Source organism: Salarias fasciatus, chromosome 14 (assembly GCF_902148845.1).
Source record: "Salarias fasciatus chromosome 14, fSalaFa1.1, whole genome shotgun sequence".
In the NCBI taxonomy this organism is placed as follows: domain Eukaryota; kingdom Metazoa; phylum Chordata; class Actinopteri; order Blenniiformes; family Blenniidae; genus Salarias; species Salarias fasciatus.
The window spans coordinates 24,900,746-24,926,522 of record NC_043758.1 but is presented as its reverse complement, the minus strand read 5'-3'; the positions used below and the strand labels follow the sequence as shown (position 1 = coordinate 24,926,522).

General features: G+C 43.2%; 2 protein-coding genes across 3 annotated transcripts; both read left to right on the top strand.

The window, feature by feature from the left end:
* The first annotated feature begins 7,389 nt into the window (after positions 1-7,389).
* On the top strand, positions 7,390-9,269 carry LOC115400669 (retinol-binding protein 2). 2 transcript variants are annotated; one of them, XM_030108681.1, is made up of 4 exons: positions 7,390-7,533; positions 8,507-8,679; positions 8,782-8,883; positions 9,160-9,269. In XM_030108681.1, exons 1-4 carry the CDS (start codon positions 7,461-7,463, stop codon positions 9,211-9,213), a joined length of 402 nt encoding a protein of 133 aa, XP_029964541.1. In that variant the 5' UTR covers positions 7,390-7,460; the 3' UTR covers positions 9,214-9,269. The 2 variants fall into 2 exon arrangements, with proteins under 2 accessions (XP_029964541.1, XP_029964540.1); XM_030108680.1 differs by having other exon boundaries at positions 8,507-8,685.
* A 1,795-nt stretch (positions 9,270-11,064) lies between these two features.
* LOC115401018 (COPI coat complex subunit beta 2) lies at positions 11,065-25,584 on the top strand. Its single transcript, XM_030109143.1, has 22 exons — positions 11,065-11,176; positions 11,597-11,734; positions 11,829-11,915; positions 12,962-13,088; positions 13,188-13,336; positions 14,722-14,868; positions 15,028-15,127; positions 15,239-15,381; positions 16,547-16,746; positions 16,960-17,070; positions 17,265-17,353; positions 17,437-17,543; positions 17,625-17,768; positions 17,849-17,979; positions 18,076-18,283; positions 18,524-18,634; positions 19,599-19,813; positions 19,889-19,981; positions 21,549-21,729; positions 21,867-21,938; positions 23,362-24,330; positions 24,410-25,584. Exons 1-22 carry the CDS (start codon positions 11,174-11,176, stop codon positions 24,497-24,499), a joined length of 3,615 nt encoding a protein of 1,204 aa, XP_029965003.1. The 5' UTR covers positions 11,065-11,173; the 3' UTR covers positions 24,500-25,584.
* Positions 25,585-25,777: the final 193 nt, after the last annotated feature.

Sequence of the window (25,777 nt, the reverse complement as noted above, 5' to 3'; positions counted from 1 at the left end):
AGAGAATGCACAAGTGCGTATATAAAAAGGAAGTAAACAATTTTAAATGCATAAAGCATAAAACAGGTGCATTGTGTGATATTCAAATGAAAGAAAATCTATTTTTTCATGAATTATGATGACATTATTTGTTATGGTCGACTGTCAGCTGAGCGAGCGAGTCAGTCGATAAATACACTCATTTAGTGTGAGTCACTGCTTGGCCAGATTCAACCTTCTTTAAATGATCCATACCACAGCCATTATCTAGAAACACCCGTTTTTATACTTACTGTACACTGAGCCACAACAGATTGATGAATATTCAAAAGCATGAATCATAAAGGTAAATCTTTTGTTTGAGGATCGGCATTTATTAATTTGGAAGCAAGCATACGGAAAGATCAAATCTCAAGACCGGTCTCACGTTGTGTACGCACGTTTGGGTCAGCGTGGATTTGCGGTGCTGCACAGAAAAACCTGGTGGAGCTTGAAAAGAATTATAAATCAAACCTCAAACGTGATGAAGCACAAGCAGCCACATCTTCAGTACAGATTAAAAAGGAAAAGATAAAAAAATAAAATAATGCCCTTACAGAATACTTACTAAATTTCTCCCTGTGGGACTAATAAAGGATTTTCAACTTTCAATAACCCCACTGGAAAACCTGCCACAGAACAAAAGCACCATTTTAGTATTGCGTCCAGACGCGTCACTGTGGAGCGCTGCTTCAGTCTGCTCGAAGGTGGTCTTGTTGCAGCATTGCTGTGTACCTCCGAAAAAGTGTGTGGCATGATTTTGGCCTGTGAAGTTTTCCACAATCATTGCATTGGCCAGTGGAGTGTCTTTTGATGTGCCGGTCTTACACTAGGCTGCCGTGCCACTGGTGTATGACTCATTAAATGAAACAATAGAAATATAACCTGTGTAACATGTGTAAGTCTAATTATTTGCAATACTCTCGGGGTTAAATTGGCAGACCTGTAATTCATTCAAACTTCAGCCAGTATCCGTTGGTCCATGGCAACACTGTTCACTGCCGGTGTGATCTTCTTCCAGACGGTATTTTTGGTTCCTTTAATTCCAGTTTTCAGACTTCCAAAGAGCTCCTCCTTATTAACTTCTACCTCAGACATGAGTTCATAAAATGTTCTTTTTTTTTGGCAAGGTTTCTTCTGCCAATACCACTACAGCACTCAGCTAACACACACACTTCTTTCTACTGATGTCAACAACTCACACAGCCATTCAACGCATGAGGCAGTTCCTGGTAAACACATACGCAAATGTATTGTTGTCTGTATTTTACTTGCTCAGTGCTTCACCTGCTCAGTGCTCACATATGTGAGCTAAAAGCCAAAAGTGTTAAAGCTAAATGTGCAGAAATTGTCATAATGCATGAACCGTAAAGGAGAACAGTTACAGAATTCCCTCGCTGGCTGGCTTACACTGCAGCATCTTGCAGTAATCTGCTCATCAGTTCTATGTCACAGTGAACTGTGGTATTCCCAGAAGACAAATTAGGAAAACCGTTATTTTACAGCAGAAAAAAATGTGGGTACTATTTTTCCACTTAGCAAAGTCATCCCACAGGTCAGATTCGAAATTCTGGGTGGACCAGTCTGGAACAAAAGGCCAGAGGTCTGACACTTCTGGTTTAGCCTATAAAATATACTGCGTTAAAGTTTTGGGAAAGGTATTTGACACCGAAATAGCATTCTGCACTGCATAACAGAATAAGATAAAAAATAAAAATCATGTAACAAAAGCCACAACATTATAACACATCACATCACGTACAGGACAAAACTAATCCTCCTCTTCCTTCCCTGGTCTTGGACATGAACATGCCTGAGCTGCAGAATGTGAATCTGGACACCTTTTTCCCTGGCTGATCCCTTAGGACCCACACAGCCCTTTTCCATCTCCACATAGGAAGCCCCATGCATTATGCATCACCATCCAGCCCTATTTCGGAGCTGAGAAGCAAAAAAAAAAATAAAAAAGTAGTAAAGAGCAACACAGAGCTTCCCAGGCTCCCGCAATCACTCCCACAGTTGCTCCTGTTTCAGTGGAAAACGAGGTCTCGTTTCGACTGTACGGAATTACCAAGAGGAAAACATGAAATATTTAGCATTGTCATCCCCTCCTTCCCCTCTCTACTTTCCAGCTCAAACTTCTTGAGGGGGGGAAACTAGTGGGCAAAAAAAATGTGAAATTGCAGGGAGCTTTAGTATGTTTTCCTCCTGTGATAATCTGGGAAAGTCCAGAGGAAGGACCATGTGGATATGAAGGAGGTCAGCCTCCTGAGTTTGTTTTTTTTTTTTTTTTTTTCTTTTCCTCTCCCTGAGAGGGGGTGGCACATGGAGAGGTGGAACATGGGATTTTGATTTATGAGGAGAAGAATGGGTGCAATCAAACCGTGCCGTGCAAAGGGAGAGCGATGATGCTCGGGCAAGGTGAGGCATTTAGCATGCATAAATGGACAAACAACCACGGGCGAGCCTGTACAGTGCATGCATACATTCATGACAGCATACAGAGGCAGAGGGCAGCCAGACTGCTTTTTTTCTCTTCTTTTTTTTTCTATTTAACCTGGCCATTTGTTTGAAGCAGCATGCACCTGGTGTATGAACTGAGCGACCTTGACACTGAGTGTGCCTCCACAGGTACTTCTCTTTGAGATATCTGAAAGAGCCCCTGTCTGCTAACATCAAGGCTGTTTATATATATATATGTTTATACCACAGATCTCTTATTTCCTGCCTCCCAAAGGTCTGCTTACAGTTTGTCAATGCATAGAAGACATAAAAATAAAAAAGCCAGCTGTCAGAAATTGTAAATGTTGGGTCTGTCTTGGTATAAAATGCCATTTTCTGCATCGATTTCTATTGTGTAGGCATGGATTCCTCCTGTATTTGCACCCCCCCCCCCCCGACACACACACACACACACACACACACACACACTTCCATAAGGAGGATAAAATCATTCAATTGTGTGAGAACACTGGGGCCCTTTCAATTCTCACCGGGACATCAAAGCACACAGCAAGACGCCGCACTATTAGAGTCCATGGGTGGGATGAAAATATATTACAAATACATCTACTCCGCCGAAATCCACAACTGGGGTTTCATAACAAAGAGCAGCCTTCGCTCAGTCATCCGTTCTCCTTCGAGAGCAATGATTAATCTCACCTTTGATGTTTTTAAAACAACAGGGAGGAGGAGGAAAAGATGGGGCCGGTGTTGAGGGTGTAAAGACTTTGGTAATGCAAAGCTCCGAACGCTGCGCTAATGAAGCAAATTGAATTGTATCAGACAGGATATTGAAGTCGCGGAGAGTGACACAGCATGTCAGTGTGAGGAGATTAGGCCGAGATGTGGAGGACGGAGTAAGAAACTCAAACCTCAAGAGGAAGGAGAGGGTGAGGGGAAATAGAATTTCCAGATTATTTCAAAGTCTCTCTGCTTCCGTGCCATCTGGATCAACTCTGATATTATGCATGAGGCGAAGCACGCTGGAAGGTGAGAACCTCAGCCGGAAACGTTCAGAGGCATGCAACACACGTTTCCTGCATTGACATGTATGATGAGTACACGCACACACACACACACACACACACACACACACACACACACACACACACACACACACACACAGTTTGTGTGTTTCCGTTCAAGGTTACAGTTACAGGGTGCGAAGAATTAGGCAAAAAGTGAAACGGAAGCCGCTGTTGTGCATTTAAATAAATTGCATGATGCTGCCTACTTGCACGTGCACGCAGTTGTTTCTTACACGATTGCCTCTCGTTCGCTAAATTATTCAGTGCAGTTTGGTATTCAAATGCTCACATCTCGTTTTCTGTGTCCTGGTGTTTACAGTTACCCCCCCTCTCTTTTAAGAGGACGAAGGAAACAATCTTCAGGGAGTGGCTTTTCCAAAAAGTCTTGTCCTCTCACTTCCCAGATGGCTCTCTGTCATCTTAACTTTAATCATCATGGATTTGCCCAAAAAAAAAAAAAAAAAAAAAAAAATAAGCAGGAGGTATAGCTGCTGTTTGTAAAGTAGAGCCGTGACTCACATAAAGCAACATTGCCCCTTTGTGGAGAAATTACAAAAATGCCGAGCTGGAGGCTGAGAAGAACAATCACAGCTTATGGTTTGTTGAAGTGGAATATTTAACTCTCAATTGTCAATTGGAGGTTGTAGGTTCGATTCCCCATCCCCTAATGTCCTTCTGTGTCCTGAATTGCTTCCTGACGGATTGAGCACTTCACAACGCAGCTGCCTCCACTGGTGAGAGAGTGAGTGCATGTGAATGTGTGATGAACAGTCTGAAGCTCTTTTGAGCTGCTTCAACAGTTTAAAGGCAATAAATAAATGAAATCCTTTTTCACCAACTCCATGAATACTGGTGAAATTTGTACACACAATAAATGTTATTTCTTATTCACGCAAATATAAAAGATTCAAGGTTTTAGGTACTTGAATGACTATTTTTTAATTAACTGTATTGCATGTGGCAAACACACAGAGACACAGTCACACACACTCACACTTTCAACTTCCATGACAAATTCTGTGTTAAAGAAAAGCATTTAATTTGTATTTTATTACATTACTTGCAAGTTATTTTATAAGTTTGATTACATTTAGAATGTCAAAAAATATAACATCGCTGGTTGAGTCACGGTTTACTGTCATAATTTAAAAAGGAAAATCATGCAATCATTCATAAAGGTTCAAGAACAGAATAAACAACAAGATGTGTTTGTTACCTTTCATAGTACATCAAGGGAAATCAGTGACATAATACAGCCATTGAAAGTCAAAGATAAAATTCTCTTCAGATGAAAATATCTTATCAGCTCTGATAAACCATGACACACTCCTATCTCACCTTTGACCCTCCAACTACAAACTCAGCATTACAAGATCAACGGAGTGATCCTGTCACACAGAACCGCAAACTGCTGTAGTCATGACTCTGAATCCCTGCAGCAGGATATTTTACGATCTGATAGCTCTTCAGCTGCAGAACGAGGCCCAGAGAGTAAACTGTATTGATTCAGAATGTTGCTGAAAGATGGTCTCTGCTGGGACGTCTGGGATGAAGGCTGAATGGAAAACAAGTGTCTAGGGTGGCAAGCAATCGCTTTCAGGTTTGTTAACAGTTCCAAGCCTCAAGTCAGAGCAACTAGCAACTTTTTTTTTTAACACTGCAATGATAGATGAGATTTAAAACCTGGAAACATAATAAAAACATATGTTTGCGCACAGTTGGATCACATGATACACTCGGAAGAGATGCTCTCTGGGTGATTTAATCAGGTTAAATATGCTTGGCTGTTATCACCACCATGTCAGTATTGTCAGTGCATAAGGTATTTCTCAGGTGAGTGATAGTGTCAGGAGTGACACTGAGAAGTCCTTTGTAATGGGACTGCAGTGCATTAGAGCCTCATTACAAGCTGAAGACCAGTGTAACAGTGAGGTGGACTAAAACACAGACACTGATGCAATGCATCCTAATTCCCCTCCGTCTTGAGGTAAAAATGACAAAATTATCTCGGTCTAGAAAATTTGTTGCAGACATGACGATTTAGTGCACATACAACTGAAATCCGATAAATAAAAATTAATAGCAATAACATCATCCTTCTCCAAAGCCCAGTCAAGTCCACCTAAAGGTAAAATGAACTGTTCTTCCATGACATTCAGATTCAAAAATGAAAAGATTGTTTGATGGCATCATTAAATTTATTCAGGAGTTCTAAAATACAGTTTTATTGTCAGGTTTTACGGGTAGCTTAATGTGTATGTTATGTACTTGCTTTGGAAGGCTTTAGGGTTATTTGCCTTGGAAATAGGAATATTGAATATGTAAAGCGGTTTATCTAATCCATATTTAAATCTTTATCGAGTGTAGAAAGAGCCAGACAGTTTAAAGTTTATAGATTACATATTTATAGTTTAACATATCTCATGTCTCTGGCAGCAGTGAACATTTGACACGCAGTGCCTCAGAGGAAGCTTCAGTGCAAATCAGCTGTCCATCCTCTTATCACTCCATTTATCTTCTGTATTTCTAGACAGTGCATTAGTCCATCACAAAGCTAACACACACACACACACACACACACACACACACGCACGCACGCACGCACGCACGCACGCACGCACGCACACACACACACAAGCTCAATGAAAAACTGGAGCAACATGAGGGAGGTCTTTAAGGAAATCCACTCAAAGGAAACATACGTTATTGATCTCCTTGGGGAAATTATTCCTCTGCATTTAACCCACCCTATTCATAACCAACCTTAAGAAAACACAGCAGGAGCAGTGGGTGTCCTACGGTGCAGCACCCAGAGGGACCTCCACCGCCCCAGGCACAGAGAAAACATGTAAACTCGACAGAGGGATGAGTCCTTATCACGAGATAACACACTTTCCGATGATGAAACACCCTCCTTTTAACAGAAGTGGTGTCTTGTTTCCATCCAGAGGGTTGCCTGATCGTTTGATAAGCACGGAGAGGATGTGGATCATATTCTGCACCCACATCCGTTAGATCCAGATCCAGTGGAATGCTATTGAAGAGTTTGGACCTAGACTGCTCACCTGCAGGATCAAAACCTCAAATCTTTTTGAAGGTTGCCGTTTCTTCTCTTTCAGTCGAGCTCAAAATCAAAGGTAGAGTTGCACCGTATTAATGTGCAGACACACAGTGGTCCAACACTTCCTTTAACTTGTCAGCTGCCACTCCTTCACTGATAAACCAACTCCATCTGATAGTCCTGCATCGATAAGCATTAACTTCTCATCTTGAAATAACTCCAGAAGTGAGTCTAAAATCTTCAAGGCATTTATGCAAAAGGATTGAGCCAACGTGTATTTGCATTTGAATCGAAAGAATTTCGTGCTGCAGATCTTAAAAACTGACCAATCCTTCGACGGCGAGCCAAGAAATGGACTCCAGAAATAAACTTGAGGCTGTGGCTAATAAGCACTCTTCATCTGTTCATGCTCCATGCCATCTTCTTTCCATCCCAGCACATTAGAATGAATAATTGCAGAAGCTGCTTCATTGGGAGGAAATGGGGATTGAAATAATATTGTGCAGCAGACTATGTGAGTGGAGCAGCTTAATGCACAGTCGCATGTGCAGCAACTGCACACTGAGAGAAGACGTCTTTTATCGCACGTAATTAGGCGAATGGGTACTATACATTATACACACACATTTAAACACACACACTGTGCCAGAGAATTATCAGGCAAACCCTGCCCTTTGGCCCACACACACACACACACACACACACACACACACACACATACACACACACACACACACACGAGCATGCGCACAGTGTATATAAAGGGTTGAGACGTTGAACGGTCTCTCGTCTGAGACGAACTTCAAGCGTAACTCCTTCTCTCACACCGCTCTCACACACTCCCTTCAAAAATGCCTGCCGACTACAATGGACGCTGGGAAATGGTGACCAATGAAAACTTTGAGGACGTCATGAAGGCCCTCGGTGAGTTGGAGTCGTACTAAATGTGTAACGTTGCAGAAAAGGAGGAAGAAAGGTGGCGTGTAGCCCTCTTTAAAAACGAAGATTAATGAGCGAGCTGCATTTAAAGATACAACTGAGTGAAGAGAGCAGAGGATCTGGCATGGGTGTAACAGAGAGGGAGAGAGAGAGAGAGAGAGAGAGAGAGAGAGAGGTAGAGAGGGAAAAGACTGTAGTGCTGTGGCACTGCTTCATTTCCTCATTGAGCTGCTGTCAGGCCAAGTTAACCTCCACTCCGTGAGCGGTTGCCGTCTCCTACCTCGCCAAATAAATATTGATTCACTCCTGTCTGCATTTTCATCCTCCTGATCCGCCGGAAAGGAAGACGAATTCCAGTCCCGGATCAGGCGATGAGCCAGCTCGTCATTTTCAAAGGATGTGGGGGTAAAAATCAGGCTTCCCTCCTCTCCTTGTGGTGCGTCATTGATCAGGCCCAGAAACACTTCCATTATTCACGACTCTATCTGCAATTCATAAAACAACCCCCTCGATACACTGCGCTCACCCACGAAATCCGGGAAATCCTCAATGCTTCAACCTCATTTCCATCCAGCAGCATGGGGAAAATGACATCTTGATGGAAATGGGTCAAAAATATCATTTGGATGGGTAAATATGGGGGCCTCATCTGTAAGAGTGATGGGAAGAAATTGAATTTTCACTTTAGTGCAAATGGGATATGAATATCTAAACAGTCGGGCTGGGTGGTTTTCACGGGCAGAGCAGAGTGCCAAAACTGGAGGCGGGGAAACTCATTTGGGACCATCTGACAAGGAGCAAGGTCATTTTTAAAAGGTAAACGAGCATTTCGGGAAGCACCAAGACGAATCCTAATAAGTGGCCTATGGTGTTGCGCGCCTACGCACACATACACACACTAACCCAAGTCTTTCTTTGTGCCTTAGCTGACGTTCAGTTCCCTCCTGTGTCCTTGCAGACATCGACTTTGCCACCAGAAAGATCGCCACCCACCTGCACCAGACCAAGGTCATCGTCCAGAACGGAGACAAGTTCGAAACCAAGACCCTCAGCACCTTCAGGAACTACGAGGTCAACTTCACCATCGGCGAGGAGTTCGAGGAGTACACCAAGGGCCTGGATAACCGCAAGGTCAAGGTGAGAACGTTTCCTCAGTGATATGCGTCTGAGCAGCTGATGAGGCAAGAAGAACAACCGATTCATTATCGCCTCTTTGTTTCTGTGATGCAACAGACGTTGGTTACCTGGGATGGGGACAAGCTGGTGTGTGTTATGAAAGGGGAGAAGGAGAATCGTGGCTGGAAACAGTGGATTGAGGGAGATCTGCTGCACCTGGTGAGAAATAAAGCTTTATTTACTTTGATTTTCAAGGTTTTTCATGGCTGCAAACCCAACAAAAACATTCCATAAAAAAACAATTAAGCACAGCCTATAACACAATTCCTAATGACACTGCCATAATTCACCTCATATACAAAGGTAATAACAGCAAGGAGATTACAGTCTTTATCTGAACCACATAATCTGTCTGATGAAGTAGTTTATTGAGGAGCATGTCTATTGCAGCCTCAAAGTCTGAAGGTCTGTTTTGTTACCCTTCTCTCTTTCCAGGAGATTCATGTTGAGGACAAACTGTGCCGCCAAGTATTCAAGAAGGCACAGTGAGATCGGACTGAATAACTTCTGCACTAACTGCCTGCTGTTGTAAAACTATACATGCGATTGTTTATTTATAATGTGACTGTGGAGAGATGCAATAAATTCTTTGAACACATGCTCGTCGATTATTGTGTCGAGCCATAAAACTTTCACTTGTGTTACTTTGTTTTATAGCACATTTAACACAAACAAACAAGAGACCATTCCACTAATTTTGTAATTTTTTCATTCAGTAACCAGTCAGAATCTGATTACTTTTATAAAACTAGTGTTACCTATTCCCTTTGTTGTACAGTTTGGAAGCTGTTGCATTTTTTTTGTTGAGCTCAATGAGAAGCTCTGTGTTGTAGTAGTTGAGATAGGTACATATTTTTAAGATTGTGGTCTACAGTCTCTACCCCTTAAAATCTTGGTCTTGGGACACTCTGGAATTTGTCTTGACTCAGCATTGGGTCAGGTCTTGAAAACATTAGTCTCCCATGAAGAGCAGCTTTGTTACTATTTTACTAAAGTCTTTGGGTCAAAATAAAGTGAATGAGATCACAATAATTACTTAATTATAAGGAAATGAAAAGCAGGCCACAGTGACACAGACTGATACCCAAGAGAACTGCGCAAACAGACAAACAGATTAACCAACAAACACAACACAGAAGATGCTGATATATACCACAGCGACCAGGTGAAGACAACCACACAGGGAGGGAACAACAACCAGACACGATGAGAGGAAGTCAAGGAGCCTGAAACCAGACACAGAGTCAGAATCTAAAAAAGAACACAAGAAACAAAGCATGAACCATGAGAGTAACTTAGCCGTTTTATCTGATTACCCTGCATCTTTTTCATGTTATAATTTTCATATTTTACATTAACTTTAAATGTTTAAGGACTGGCTGAAAGTCATTTATTTACCTGAACTTCTGCTGAATGATATTCATAATGGTTTTTATATGTAAACGATTTCATTAATTGTTCTACAAAAAGATCTAAATTTAAACTATGATGATGCACTACATAAAATGATCCAAATTAAATTCGTAGGGAATGGTTAATTTCACTTTAAAAAATTCCAATAAGTTTAAAAAAAATACTTTGGAGGAAGAAAATCTGAGTGTGAGCGGTCATGTTGTTGGTTTTTACAGTGTGTGCAGGTACAGCCTGAGAAAGGTCGCACTGTTGCTGTGTTTTTACAGTGTGCTGCAGGTACAGCGTGTTCTCCCGGTTCTCCTGGTTCACCGGATCTTGAACTGCTCCACAGGAAGCTGAAGGATCCACGTCAACAAAAGAAACCGCATCAAGTTACACGGCAGCGGACCGGAAACGAGGGGCTCCTGTTTCAAAATAAAACCACTGAGCGCTAATGCGTTTTCAACCGCCTTAATTGTTTTTTTTATTTTTTTATTTTTTTATTTTTTTTTTGCATTTTATGCTTCATAGTATTGCATTAAGACGTCTTTTGTTGCCTCCATATTCTGCAGACATGCAAATTATTCAGTTTAAGTCCTATTAATCCAACGTTTTGAGTGTTCAGCCTAGTGTTGGCGTCTTCATAAAGCATCCACTGCCCGCTTAATGTGCTGATAAAACTGAGATGCTCCTAGAACAGATGCATTCACTCAAAATATATTTTGCATTTCACTAATTAAAACTTACTTTTGGAATCGACAGATCAGTTAAAGATGAGGCCACATCAGAATTTGTTTTTGTTAGAAGCCCCTATAATAAAAAACTATAAACTGCAAAGCTCTAAGTGGCTCTCCAACATGTTAGTTTGCGCGTCTGTGTGACGATTCTATGTGTTTTATTGTGAATTCTCCCACCGGAAGTCCGTCTATCATCGTGCGTGCTGAGAGATTCATGGAAGTTCCTCTGCGCTGAAATCCTGGGACGAAGCCCGGAGAGGGCATCAGGGGGACCGGCTACAATTCTACACAGCACCGCGGGGACTCCCGGACCTGGAAACATGGTGGGTGACAACAACAACAGCCACACGACGCGGTTTTCGTCCTGTTTTCGAGCAGAATTTTAACTTTTATCTCAGGTGAAAACTTCATAACGCGGTGTTCAGCCTGCCTGCTGTCGCCATATGCAGAAACATAATGTACAGTTACAGCAGAAAAAAGAACTAAACACTCCTCATGGGTTGCGTGATCATGTGTTTGAGGGATATAAATGAAATGCTGTGATTACTGATCTGATAGGATGTGACAGAAGCAGGCATGCATATGAAATGTGGTATGAGAATGGTGAATGGACACACCCCCCACCCATCTGAACTCAGCTCTTCTCATTGGATACAGTGAAAACTGACCGGAATCTGATTGAAACAATAAAGCTGATTAACGAAGTCATTGTTTTGATATCTTCCCTTTTTTCAATTCAACAGCCTCTACGTTTGGACATCAAGCGAAAGCTGACTGCCCGGTCGGATCGGGTGAAGAGTGCTGACCTGCACCCCACCGAGCCGTGGATGGTGGTCAGCCTGTACAGCGGCACCGTGGTGGTCTGGAACTATGAGTCCCAGGTCCTCAATTTACACCTGCATCCACCCGCTGACTGCTGACTCTTCCATGTCCGTCCGCAATCTGATGATGCTTTGTGTTTTTCTCTGTTTGCAGACAATCGTCAAAACCTTCGAGCTGTGCGATCTGCCGGTCAGAGTGGTTCGGTTCATTGCCAGGAAGCACTGGCTCATTGCTGGAGCAGTGAGTTTTTATATAAAATGCCACGTTATGTGCGAATGTTTGTGATACACCAACTCATTCACTATGGTAATTCCACATTTCACCACAAGAGGGTGTAATGAGGCACCAGGCATCTGTTCTGTCTGTGAGTGTACAAGACTTTGGTCTCACTTGTAATTTTTACAGATAGATTAATGTCCTCATGCAATCTCTTTTGGAAAATGTCTTATTTGTATGTCACATAAATCAAACATTAATTAAAAATTTGCAAAAAGAAACTGCGAAAGCCAGAGTGACAGGTGCTGTGTAGCTCACTACTGCCACCCGGTGCACGCAAGTGGCTTTGCTGAAGTTTCACACACGATATCTATAAAGTTACACTTCATTACATTGCTAGTAACATGTCATTTACATATTTAGCTGGTACAAGCCCAGATTTGTAGTACATATATACATATTCTCTAAAGCTTGATTTGATTGAGGGTGTTTCATGATGAAAACTTCACGATGACAGCAGTTGGTCTAACCTTAAAAGTTTGGAAATGAACAAATGAGTGTACACTGAAGCTATTTCATCTACATCAGGGAAGTTTGTAAAAACATGCATCATGAAACAGCTATGGGAAGTTGGTTTGGGACATTTCACTGCATTTTACACCAGACGGTTTCATTAAAATATGTCTGACTCCCCTGGTCTCCATAAACCAAAACCTCAACATCACAGTTTGTTGAGTTCTTGTTTCTGTGAGAGCTTTTCTGTTACTGAAGTTATCAGAGATGTCATATTGACTTCTCCCAAATCACAGAACACTTTTAATTTCTGCTTATTTTATCTTACATATCATGACAGAAATGTCAGTAAAAATACTCTTCCACTGCGACTCACCAATTATTAATACAATCCCAGCACTCATGAATTATAAACCTGAGATTATTTTGACGTAAAATAAATGTAAAAAATTGAAATGGGTAAGTAAGAGGTTACAGTTAAGATTCTCTTATAACGCAGCCACAGTTAGTTTCATGTCCTCGTCAAGGCACTTCGAGACGTTTGTGTCTGTCTGCAGGATGACATGCAGATCCGAGTGTTCAACTACAACACTCTGGAGAGAGTTTACTTGTTCGAGGCTCACTCCGACTACATCCGCTGCATCGCCGTCCACCCCACGCAGCCCTACATCCTCACCAGCAGCGGTAGGAGGCGACGCCTGCTGTAACATATTGAAGAGTTTACCAGGCGGTAGCTCGGACGTCTTACTTTGTAATCATTGTTTGTGTTGTGTGTGTTTTCAGATGACATGCTGATCAAGCTGTGGGACTGGGACAAAAAGTGGATTTGCAGTCAGGTGTTTGAGGGACACACTCATTACGTCATGCAGATCGTCATCAACCCCAAAGACAACAACCAGTTTGCCAGTGCATCTTTGGACAGGACCATTAAGGTACACACACGCACATTTAGAGAGCATCACTTGTAGAAAAAAAGAAAAAAAATCCCACTTTTCTGCCACTTCTAGTGCCTCTAACTCAAATCCTACCTCTTGCCATTTCCAGCCCAAATCTTGAATACATTTATTCTTATCCCTAAACCTTGAAAACATGCAAAACGATGCAAAATCCAAAACAAGGACACCCACACAACTGCACAGGATTACATGTGGGACCAACTCGCACACAATAACACAGTAAGATAATCCTCCACATACTGAAGTCCTACCTGAACTGACTCATTTCCTCATAACTGAGACTAAGTATGAACCTTTGAATACTAGGAAAATGCTGTGGATTCTGCGTTTTGTACAGAATCTTGCAGGTTGTCGTCCAATTAAATGAATTAAAACAGGGATAAATGCAATCATACAGCATTAATTATGTTTCCCAGGCAGTATAATAATGCATTCTTTAGATAAGAAATTTAATTTATTCATATTCAGACATGTGAAAGAGACAGAAGATGAAAAACTGTATCCCAGGAATTAATTAGCGAATGAATCAGCAGCCCAATGAGTATAACATATGTGTGCTTTTATATTTTATTAATGGACTGGAGTTTAATAAAATTCACATGCCAACAGCAAAATAATTTGGGCTATTTTAGATGTAATAAAGCTAATGAGTATTTTAGTCTATCTAGGATATTTATCCTCTGTGAATCAGTATGACAACTCTGATATCCACTGTTTCTATTTTGATAAACAAACTGCAGAAAAAACTGTTAAAAAATATTTGATTGTCAAGGACTGATTCATGTATCGCTACTTTCATGTATTTATTACATTTTCAAATGAGTTTTTACTTCTACCTTTACAATGGAACAGTCAGCAAATAATAATGGTACCTGATGTAATTATTGCCAAAATGTAACACACTAATGGCAAGTTATTATAATACTGGCTTTATTGTATATAAACTGCAAAAATGAATATCATTCCCCATCATTACATTATCAGTTACTGCAGGGCCTCCTTACACTCATCTGAGCTGCCTACAGCTAAGTGATTTATTTTAACTCTAACTTTGGCTGAGAAGTAATGTCAGTTCTAAAATCACAACAGTGACAAAGTGTTTGCGTTTAAGATATTGGGAGTGCAAATGTTTGATCCCCACAAGGTAAATCAAGGACACACACACACACACACAAAAAAGAGATCCCACTTAATTAGTGTTATTACTATCACATTAGGATAAAGTTACAAACAGACGAAGTGAAGTTTTAAAGGACAACATGCAAGAATCAACAGGAATTGTGGGAAGTGTCATTTGAAGTTTGAGAAATATAACAACAAAGCTGCCAGACTGTAGTTCACCGGTGTATGGGGTCCCGCAGGTGTGGCAGCTCGGCTCCAAGACCCCCAACTTCACTCTGGAGGGCCACGAGAAGGGAGTGAACTGTATCGATTATTACAGCGGAGGAGACAAGCCCTACCTCATATCAGGGGCCGATGATCGCCTGGTGAAGATCTGGGATTACCAGGTAGGAACGCTCTACTCTCTTTGTGTTTCTGTTGTTCTGCTTCATGGTCTTGTTTTCTATGTGCAGGATTTAAAACATTCTCACAAGAGTCTCCATTCTGTCATGTTAGGGAATCTTTATGCACAACTCTGTGATCACTGCTTTGTGTTTCCCCTCCAGAACAAAACCTGCGTCCAGACCTTGGAGGGCCACGCTCAGAACGTGACCTGCGTCAGCTTCCACCCCGAGCTGCCCATCATCCTCACCGGCTCCGAGGACGGTGGGCAAACCTCACACTTTCACACACAAACTCTTAGCAACTGTGTCGTCCAGAATCAGCACAGCATCCTGCTGCGGTTTGACTTCTTCTTCTTCTTCTTCTTCTCCGTAGGCACTGTGCGAGTGTGGCATTCCAACACCTACCGGCTGGAAAACACACTCAACTACGGCATGGAGCGGGCGTGGTGCATCTGCGGTCTGCAGGGCTCCAACAACGTGGCTATCGGCTACGATGAAGGCAGCATCATCATCAAGGTGGGCCAGGGTTTTATACTCACCTCCTGGTGTTACGCTGAGTTCTGCGTGAGAGCAGATAAAGGTCTGAGGAACAGAAGAGGGGAACATGGAAAACACAAGCTGCACACAATAAAGGATGAGGAGCCGGCTATGACCTGTTTCACGTTGATAAGAAGAAATTTATGGACTTTGTTGATCAAATTAATCCGTAAACTTCAGGATTTACACACAGTGTAAATATGAAATCTGAAAAAGTTTCCTTTCAATTCGTCTTTCTTCATAAAGCGCCACATGTTCATCTGCATGAGTGGATATGGGGTTGAGCGGAGCAGCAGAGGAGGTCAGCAGGGCCTTAGAGGAGCTTACAACCTGCTGCACGCTCACTGATGTGTGTCAATTGGATGAGTCTGGCTTACATGCTAAAAATATCTGCTTCAAAATGGGGTTAAATCTAAAAATAACTGAGAAATTCAACCCAAACACTCACTGTTCAGAGCGGATCACCATTCAACCCTTTGTTTTGGGTCAGGAAAAACAATATTTCCCACATTTATTTATTCATTCATTCATTCATTTATATGTATTTTTTTTAATTTTATTTTCAATGAATTTGGAATATTTTCTGATAGAGCACTTAATAAGAGTCCCTTTTTAGTCATCTTCAACTGCAAGCTTATAAAAACCTAAAAACCTAAAACAAAATGTGGGTTTTAAAGATGGGATAAAAAGATGTAGTGACAATAAATTTTACTATTATAAAAAAAAAAAATCACCTGAATTTTTGCAAATTAAAAAACTAAATAGTCCATGCTCGATGTGACTTCACACATTTTATTGAGTTTCTTTCTTGAGATGATAATTTCTCTTTCTAAATTGCTTAATGATATTTTACTTTGCTGTAAATTGGTGTAATCTCTAATGTTTGGCTTGCTGAAAGAAAAATAACTGCTCCAGTGTTATTTTACAGACAACTTTATGATTTACTGCTGTGATATCGACCAAAGTTTTCTAGTTTCCCCTCTGAACCAGTGCTGTTTAGCTTTCAAATACATGCGTCACCACAAGACAGTGTATTGAGACACTCAACGAGATTGTCTGACTCGGTGGATGAGGTGAATTAACCCTTTGACCTGCTGTATTAGAAACACTCCCCTCATCTGTCTCGCACCCCCTCTGTACGCAGCTGGGCCGAGAGGAGCCGGCCATGTCCATGGACTCCAGCGGGAAGATCATGTGGGCTCGCCACTCCGAGGTGCAGCAGGCCAACCTGAAGGCCATGGGAGACACCGAGGTCATGGACGGGGAGAGGCTCCCGCTGGGCGTCAAAGACATGGGGAGCTGCGAGATTTACCCGCAGAGTATCCAGCACAGCCCCAACGGGAGGTGAGAGAGCTGGCTGTGTGTGTGTGTGTGTGTGTGTGTGTGTGTGTGTGTGTGTGTGTGTGTGTGTGTGTGGAGGGAGCCTCAAGAGATTTGAAGAACTGTTTCCATTTTATCCAACTAATTTAACACCTACACTAAAGATGTCCAACGGACAGTGTAGGGTTAGGTTCAAATGAAAGCACGTACAGTGTCGTGTTTTATTTTTGCTTGCAGGTTTGTGGTGGTGTGTGGAGATGGGGAATACATCATATACACCGCCATGGCGTTGAGGAACAAGAGCTTCGGTGCTGCTCAGGAGTTTGTCTGGGCGCATGACTCCTCACAGTAAGTCTGAGTGCTCCTTTCAAACAGAGACAGAATTGAAAATCAGGGGTTTTCACAGAATGCAGCACATTCATGGATCCTCTCTGAACATTATGGAGACAAATAAATAGTTTATGGAGCTTTTAGACGTAATCGGATCAACTTTTACACCTTAATGTCCAAATAAATCCATAAAAGCTGAATTATGTTTCCAGGTATGCCACCAGGGAAGGCAGCAGCATGGTGAAAATATTCAAGAACTTCAAACAGAAGAAAGCCTTCAAGCCTGACTTTGGGGCCGAGGGTGGGCTTAATTTACATCTTAAGTATTGTGTGTGTGTGTGTGTGTGTCCCATCTCTACTAATTAACATCGGCTTGCCTAACAGGAATCTTTGGAGGCTTCTTACTGGGAGTGAAGTCAAACAGCGGCTTGGCCTTCTTCGACTGGGAGAACAACGAGCTGATCCGCCGCATCGAGATCCAACCGAAACACGTCTGTCACGCTCTCAGGGCCGACAAATTCACGCTCAGTGTTTTTTTTTTTGGTCATCTCATATTTCTTTGTTATCTTCAGATTTTCTGGTCCGACTCCGGGGAACTGGTGAGCATCGCCACAGACGAGTCTTTTTTTGTGCTGCGTTACCTGCCGGAGCGAGTGTTGGCCGCCCAGGAAGCCAAGGAGGCGATGGCTGAAGACGGGATCGAGGACGCGTTTGAGGTCAGAAAGCAGCGTTCACATGGGTTTACACACCGTCAGGGAACGACACACTCCTCATTGCTCGGCGCTCTGATGAGCAGGTGCTCGGGGAGGTGCAGGAGGTGGTGAAGACGGGGCTGTGGGTGGGAGACTGCTTCATCTACACCAGCTCCCTCAACAGACTCAACTACTACGTCGGAGGAGAGATCATCACCATCGCTCACATGGACAGGTAGAAACCACAGGAATTCCTCAAAGTTTTATCCTCTCCTGTTGCATTCAATCAATTTCCGTGAAATACATGACCAAGGTGTCTCTCTCGGTTCAGGACCATGTATCTGCTGGGCTACATCCCAAAGGACGACCGCCTGTACCTGGGAGACAAGGAGCTGAATATCATCAGCTACTCTCTTCTGCTCTCCATGCTGGAGTACCAGACGGCCGTCATGAGGAAAGACTTCAGCACGGCCGATAAAGTTCTACCCACAATCCCCAAGGAGCAGAGGACCAGGGTGGCGCTTTTCCTGGAGAAACAGGTACATGCATCTTAAAGTTTTGTCGCTGGAAGTCAATCTTTAGAAGAGAGTAATTTATTTGTCACAGGTGCAACCGATGTAGAATGAAATTAGCTCTCCATCTCTAACCCATCACTTAGGAGCCGTGGGTGAGAGAATACAGACATATTCATCCTGTAGTTTCATCGGTTCGTCAGGCGCCTGCAGGATGTAGAAGTGGCTGACACGCCGCTGTGTGTTTTGTTTTCCTGTGTGCTGCAGGGCTTCAGGCAGCAGGCCCTGGCTGTGTCCACCGACCCGGAGCACAGGTTTGAACTGGCCCTGCAGCTGGGGGAGCTCAAGACGGCCTACCAACTGGCTCTGGAGGCAGAGGTCAGGCCACAGTGTGTGTGTGTGTGTGTGTGTGTGTGTGGCTACAAGTTGAACAGAAATACAGACAGCAGTGCTTTAAACTTTTTTTTTTTTTTAGATCAGGTGATGGATTTGAATTGTGTTGCTTAATGTGTGTATCACATATTGTAGCCATGATTATGTGTTGCTAATGTGTTTAATGTGTTGTCTAAATATTCGGTGAATCCGATGTAGCCCTACTGCTCTAATTGTCCGTCTACTCGGTACGTATGAGCATTTCAGACCATAAAGTTTGAGAAAAAAATCACAACACAACCACACTAATGTTGATTAGCGGCAGGAGAAAGAGCACTGTTACACAGAAGGAGAGAAAACAAAGATAAAGAACCTTAACGTCATTTACTAAAGTGCTTGCAAATCAAATCACGATCGCATTATGGCTAATATCATGCAGCTCCACATGGTCAGTCATTCCCTGCTTTTCTGGATCATAACAACAACACTTAAACACACGGACAGGTGGAGATGGGGAATGGGGCAGCAGCCTGGCCTTTGGAAGATAACAAACTAGCACTTTAGCCACATTTAACAAGGACCGGGTTCAGACACATTCACTCCAACTCCAGATGGATTATGGAAATAGATATGCTAACTTATTGGCTTTAACTCTGAGCTGTATAATAAATCCATCGTGACGGTGAACAATGCACCGTGAGCATAAACATACATGTAGGAGGTCCGCTGTGTTTGTCGGAATGTTGAAAAGATCCTGAAGACATGAGATGAATCATCGGAATACATTCTCGTGAAATGGTTCAGAAATAACGAGGTGATGTGAACGATACAGACTCCGTCTGTCAGGGTGAGTCAGAGCCGAGGCGCGCCGCACTCCGCCGACTGCTTCTTCTCGTCGAGGTTCATGCTTCTCGCCGTGTGATAATCCTCTCTCCTGTCTCTCTGGCACCTCCACATGCGGGGGCTTTAGTCGGAGCACAAATGGAAGCAGCTGGCAGAGCTCGCCACTACAAAGTGCCAGTTTAGCTTGGCTCAGGAGTGCCTGCACCAAGCGCAGGATTACGGCGGATTACTGCTGCTGGCCACCACCTCGGGCAACGCGGCCATGGTGGGGAAACTGGCCGAGGGCGCGGAGAGGGACGGGAAGACCAACGTGGCCTTCCTCACCTACTTCATGCAGGGGAGGTGAGTGTCGGAGCGGCGGGGGAGTGAGAGGAGCCCGGCGTTCATACCGCTCTGCTGTTCTGTGCTTTGCTTCAGAGTGGACAAGTGTCTGGAACTCCTGATCAAAACAGATCGACTGCCCGAGGCGGCTTTCCTGGCGAGGACGTACATGCCCAGCCAGGTCCCCAGGTAAAGTGAAACCAAACACCACAGTCATCCATCTTTCATTTTTCAGAATTTATGAATTTCACATGAAGAAAATCTCTGGTTCAGTTCCTGGTTTAGGGGGCCCTCCTGTGTACAGTTTGCATGTCCTGTGTGTGTGTGTGTGTGTGTGTGTGTGTGTGTGTGTGTGTGTGTGTGTGTGTGTGTGTGTGTGATTATCTGTGTTAGTCCTGTGATGAACTGGCAGCATTTCCATAGTAAAACCTGTCTTTGCCCAAAGTCATCTGGAATTGGCTTCAGCCGCCGCAGCCCCAAGTCTCCACCGCTAAACTCGCTCTCAGTCTTCCTTCAGAATAATAAAATCACACAGAAGGGGAAATAAATGCCACATAAATCAGTACAGAGCAGCATATTTTGAGACCGGCAAAGAAGTTTCTTTTCTTTTTCTTTTTTTTCTTCACATGACACAGTAGATTCTTTTACTTTTTCATGGAAAAGTGAGAAAAGTGCCACTTTATTGATGGCTGCCAGATTAGTGAAGAACTTCTTTTGTTTGTGCTGCAAAGCTTAGAAATCAGTCAAATCATGCAACTTCCTGCATTCCAACACAAACATTTGTTCATGTATTTCTGCTTTTAGATGTTTTTTTCTAACAAATAACATTACTTTCTCTCATGCACCTAATTCAAACCAGCTGCAGCCGAGCCTTTTCTTTTATTATTTATGCTTCAGACTTTTCTCCCATTATCACCGGGTTTGATGAAATGTTGAAATAATGAAGTGAAATATGATTCTTTGTTGGCAACTGTTAATGACTTCTGTTCAAGGTGGGAAAATGGGAGCGCAACATAAAAACCAGACGGAAATTTGCTAAACAAAGTGATCTGTTTTGTTCTCTTTTGAACAAATATAATGGAAAGCTGCCTCAAAAAGAACCAAAACAAACCAGTGTCAACGAAGTTAAGCTGCTGACAGTAAACACAAAAATCAAACTTCACACTACACTTAAACAGAAAAGAGTTTAAAAAAAAAGTACATAATGATTAACAAATCAGCAAACAGATACATTTTAGTGAACAAATAGGAAAGGCAGAGTTAAAGCTACTCCCCTTCAAATATCCAGCACAACTCAAGGCTTCAGCCACCGAAGCCCTGCTGCTCCCTCAGCCCGACAATCAGTGTCTGATGCCGAGCAGCTGTCACACAGCTCCACGGCCGCACCAGCCGCTCTCTCGTGCTCCAGTCGGGTTTCTTCTTCGTTTGGCTACGCCCTCGGCAACCTGTCAAATCTTTCACACAGCTGACAGCTGTTAAAGCACAGAGACGAGTGGAGCCTGCTGAAGGCGGCGCCCATAACAACAATGCAGCAGTGCTCCGGCTGATCTCTCCGCTTTCTTGCAGTACAGTCCACCACGTGATGTACGTTAATTTCAGGATGATGATGAATGTGTGGTATATTATTCAGCCACAAAAAAAGCCACAAGGTCAAAATGAGGATTGTTGAAAAGGTTAAAATACTAGTGACAGCTCTGACGGTGCCTGTCGCTCCTCGTGTGCTACCGGTGAGCTGTAAACGCCCCTCTCCCCTCAGGGTGGTGAAGCTGTGGAAGGAGAGCCTCTCCAAGGTCAACCAGAAGGCGGCGGATGCTCTGGCCGACCCCACCCAGTACAGCAACCTCTTCCCTGGCCTCCAGCAGGCTCTGCTGGCTGAGCAGTACCTGAAGGCGACGCACGCCGGGGTCCGGCCGGCCGCGGAATACCCTCTCATCACGGTCAGTGGACGAGTCCGACGATTCACGTTTCAAACAACCAACTCCGCCGTCACTGATGCTGAATTACTGTCAAAAATGAGATGAATTGGTGGATTGTGAGTCCCAAATGAAGGCCCATCTGTTTTTCTGTTCACCAGCCAAATGAAGATCGGAATGTTCTGGAGGAGAGTGCAGGTTTCACAGCAGAAGGAGTTCTCACCGAGCAGGAGGTGAGGCACCAGGTTATTGTTAGATATTGGACAAATAAACAAAAAACACAAGTTTTGTATAAAGTTGGTGTCAATGATTTTTGGTGTTTTCATTAATAGATCAAAATATCTTTAAAAAGAGACCCAGGGAGTGAAAATATTCATAAAAATATAACAATAAGCTCTGAAATATCAGGAAAATGTACACTAAATCTTTTAAAATAGATAAAGATAAGTTTGAAAGACAGTTAAAGTTTAGTTAGAGGAATGGAGTTATTAAATCTAAATCAAACTTTAGCAATGGTTTAATTCTTTCTAAATACACATTCTGGACACAAGCCATGCTGAAGAGGTTAGCTTAAAGGTCTGGACGCTTCCAGATGTCCACAGATCCTCAGGCAGTCCAACAGCAGTTTGCGCCTCAAAGTTAAAGGTCAAAGGTCAGCTGACGGAGCAGAGACGACACTTGAGGCTTTGGGCCACGGCTGGGTATGTGGGTCAACATCAGGACACGACAAACAAATGAGAGAAGTTTAAAACCAAATCAGGAAACTTTCTGTTTGAAAATAGATGTAATGTGCGATTTTTAAAGTTATTGGTTGATTTGTACATTTTCTGGTCGACTATAGAGGAGAACTATATTTTACTCTTGTTGACAGTATTGTAGTTCTCAGGGTGAGAACTGAGCAATATATTTCAGGTGATAAAAAGGTAACTAAACTAAAAAATCCCAAATTAAACTCACAAATAACAATAAGACTCGTTCTTACTATAATCTTGTAATTTGAATAGAATGTGATATTTTCTCCTTTCATTATATGATCAACAACTGAAGACAGATAAACACAGTGTGACATATAACAGATCAGTGTTGGAAATATCTCAGATTTTGGCTGATGAACAGTGGTTTTTATGTCATACATTGAGAGGAGTGCAGTCACAGACTTTCGAAGATGTTTGAGAGTGTTAATATTAGCAGATATAGGGACACTGATCACAAGAAACACATACATTGGAAAAAAATAAAAACAGCAAACTCTTTAGTTTAGTTAATTGTGTGATTTAGCCAGTTATGTGTCATTTTACTTGTGAAATTTAATGTTAAACAACTGACGAGGTACTGTTTTCTCCTCCTAAATCAAAGTGTGATTTTCCTTCAAAGTGAATATAAAAAGAAGCCACACGCAGGATATTTAACATCTTGTTCTCGTCACGTTCACTGATGAGGCGGCACTATTTTCTGATGAATGATGAAAGTGATGTGAAAACTGACTTTGAGAAGCAGAGCTAATGGCCCTGCATGCTGTGAACGCCAATTAAAATTCCAATTTGAGAAAAACTGATTAAGTTTCTGCAAGAACTGATGAACTTCAGTCAGACTGTTCTCGACAATGTCATCTAGATCTTGAGAAACTGAATTGAAGTGATGTTTCTTCCCGTCTAGGAGCTGGTGGACAGTGTGAGTGAAGCCCTGAGAACGGCGGCTGTTACAGACGCTGAACCTTCAGAAGCTGCCGTTGCAGAGGAAGCTGTTCCTCCTCAGCAGGACCTGTTTGACTCGGCCCTCACAGCAGTGACGGCAGCCTCCGTTCTGGATGTGACTCCCCCAGAAGAGGCTGTGGAGCCACCAGAGATTCAGTCTGTGTCTCCCGAGGTAGAAGCAGAACCAGAGACCTCAGCCTTGGTGGAGGACGACGCGGCGGACGAGCCCGTCGGTCAGCTTCCCGCCACAGAGCCAGAGATTTCACCGTTCGTTCCTGAAGACGACATCAGCCCAGACCGTGAGGAACCCTCTCCTGAAGCTCCAGCCACAGAAACCGCGGTGTCACCGGTAGACGCAGAGCGTGACGCGGGAGCCGTGGAGGATGCGCTAGCTGATGCTGTCAGCTCGAAGCTGATCATCGATGCTGCAGCTGAATCTGAACCAGCCGTCGAGGAAGAAGTGGAAACAGATTTACTCTCCACGGAAGCCCCCCCGGTGACGGAGCCTCCGCCTTCAGAAGCAGAGCAGACTCCCCTCAGCCAAGAACTCGTTCCGGAAGCTGCACCTTCACATGTCGCGGTGGAGGAGCTCATCTCTTTCGAGTCCTCGGTGATGGACGCTCCTGTTCCGGTCCAGACTCCCTCCGGGTCGGCCTTTGATCCGCTGCTCGACCTCCTGGAAGTCCCGACGCAGCCAGCTCCGGCACAAGACGGCGAAGAGGAGAAGGCTCCCACGTTCACGCCTCCAGCGGAGCCCGAGGACAAGTCAGAGCCTCTGTTTGAACCTGAGGCGGAGCTCGAGGCGTCATCCCCTGTAGTCACCCAGGAAGAGGGGGATGCAGAGGAGGAGGAGGAGGAGGAGGAGGAGGCGGCAGCGCCACAGGAATCCCAGGAAGCAGCAGAGGAGCTCGCGGCAGAGCTCAGCGACGAGGTAAATTCCTGTTTTACCCAGAAATGGTTTGTTGTCTTGAAGTTCTTTCACTCACAGGGAAATGATTCTCCTCCTGTAGGGCCTGGATGATTTGGATCTGGACAATTTCGACCTGGAAGACATCGACACCACCGACGTCAACCTGGATGACGATTTCCTGGGTGAATAGAAAGCAGCGTCTTTCTCAAGCCAGCGTTTCAGTGACCAAATAACACAAAGCCATTACTCCAGACGAGTCAGGAGACTAAAATGCCTTTAAATCACACCCCTTCTTTAAATAGTAATGAACAAGCAGGGGCTTTTAAAGCTTTATTTATACCCAGGCTGCCTAATAGGATGTCTTTGATTTGAGGCTGGACACAAGCACAAGCTAAACCCCTCTTTTTCAAAACCTTTCAAGGGTAAAAGGGACAAAACTGTTAAAGGGCAATTAGGGATCACTCTCATTGGGGACCTCGTTCTGTTTTTAAGTGTCTTATTTCTAAATATATAAAGCTTTCGGTGCTGAAGATAAAACACGACCCTCATTTCTGAGCTCATCTGCAACCACAGAACTTCTCAAATGCTCATGATGGACTGAGATCGGACAGAGGTGGGCGTCGAGTTGCTATTTTTTAGTTAAAAACTTTAGTGTAGATCACTATGAGCCAATTTTTATACACGTGGTGTAAATAATAAGCCGCATTGATGAACCTCATCACAGTCAGTCGAACAATTTAGTTTACAAAACATGTTTACATGAGTAGAACAGTCATCGAAACGTCTCCTCGTACCTCTTCTTGTTCTTCATACCTCTTACACTGCTGTTATTGAATTCAGTATTTGATACACTTCTATGCAATTGCTTGTGTAGTTTGCGTTCAAACATGCTGAACAGGTTCAGGACCAGAAGGATCAGTTTGAAGCCTCCATTTTTGAACGATGCATCACCTCCGCTGTCTTCTGGGATTGTTTCAGCAGTTCATTGAAAGGGTCAGCACACTGTTCTATTGTTGCTGTTACAAGTGCCTTTTCTTTGGTTTTTAAACTTTATTTTTGCTCTTTTGTCTTTTCAATTTTAAAATAATACATGTTTCTGCGAATTTGAGAGGGAATTATTTTTGTGCAAGTTGTAGAAACTTTGTCCTTGCTTCTTATTAGTTGTTGCTTCCTAAACCTTTTTGCCCTGTAAAAAACAAACATGCAAACATTACCTTGGTACTGTCATCGATATGACTTGGATTTTTAACTTTACACTGCAATAAAATGACTGAAAAAATATTTTTCTGTTCTTCATTTTTTCGGATCGGCTTTGCGAATCGTTCCGCTCACTGAATGATCTGCCATCCATCCAAAGTCTCGTCACACACACACACCTCGGGTAAATTTCAAATCATCCCTACAAGCTTGACACTAGAACCCTCCACTCGGAACTCCAGACTCCAGTTTCTTTCCCCAAACAAACTAC

Coding starts and splice junctions, on each gene's coding strand:
- LOC115401018 (XM_030109143.1), top strand. Junction 15,382..16,546: donor AAGGCAGCATCATCATCAAG/GTGGGCCAGGGT, acceptor CTCTGTACGCAG/CTGGGCCGAGAGGAGCCGGC. Junction 18,635..19,598: donor AACTGGCTCTGGAGGCAGAG/GTCAGGCCACAG, acceptor CGGGGGCTTTAG/TCGGAGCACAAATGGAAGCA.
- LOC115400669 (XM_030108680.1), top strand. CDS start 7,461: ATGCCTGCCGACTACAATGGACGCTGGGAAATGGTGACCAATGAAAAC. Junction 7,534..8,506: donor GGACGTCATGAAGGCCCTCG/GTGAGTTGGAGT, acceptor GTGTCCTTGCAG/ACATCGACTTTGCCACCAGA. Junction 8,686..8,781: donor TGGATAACCGCAAGGTCAAG/GTGAGAACGTTT, acceptor GTGATGCAACAG/ACGTTGGTTACCTGGGATGG.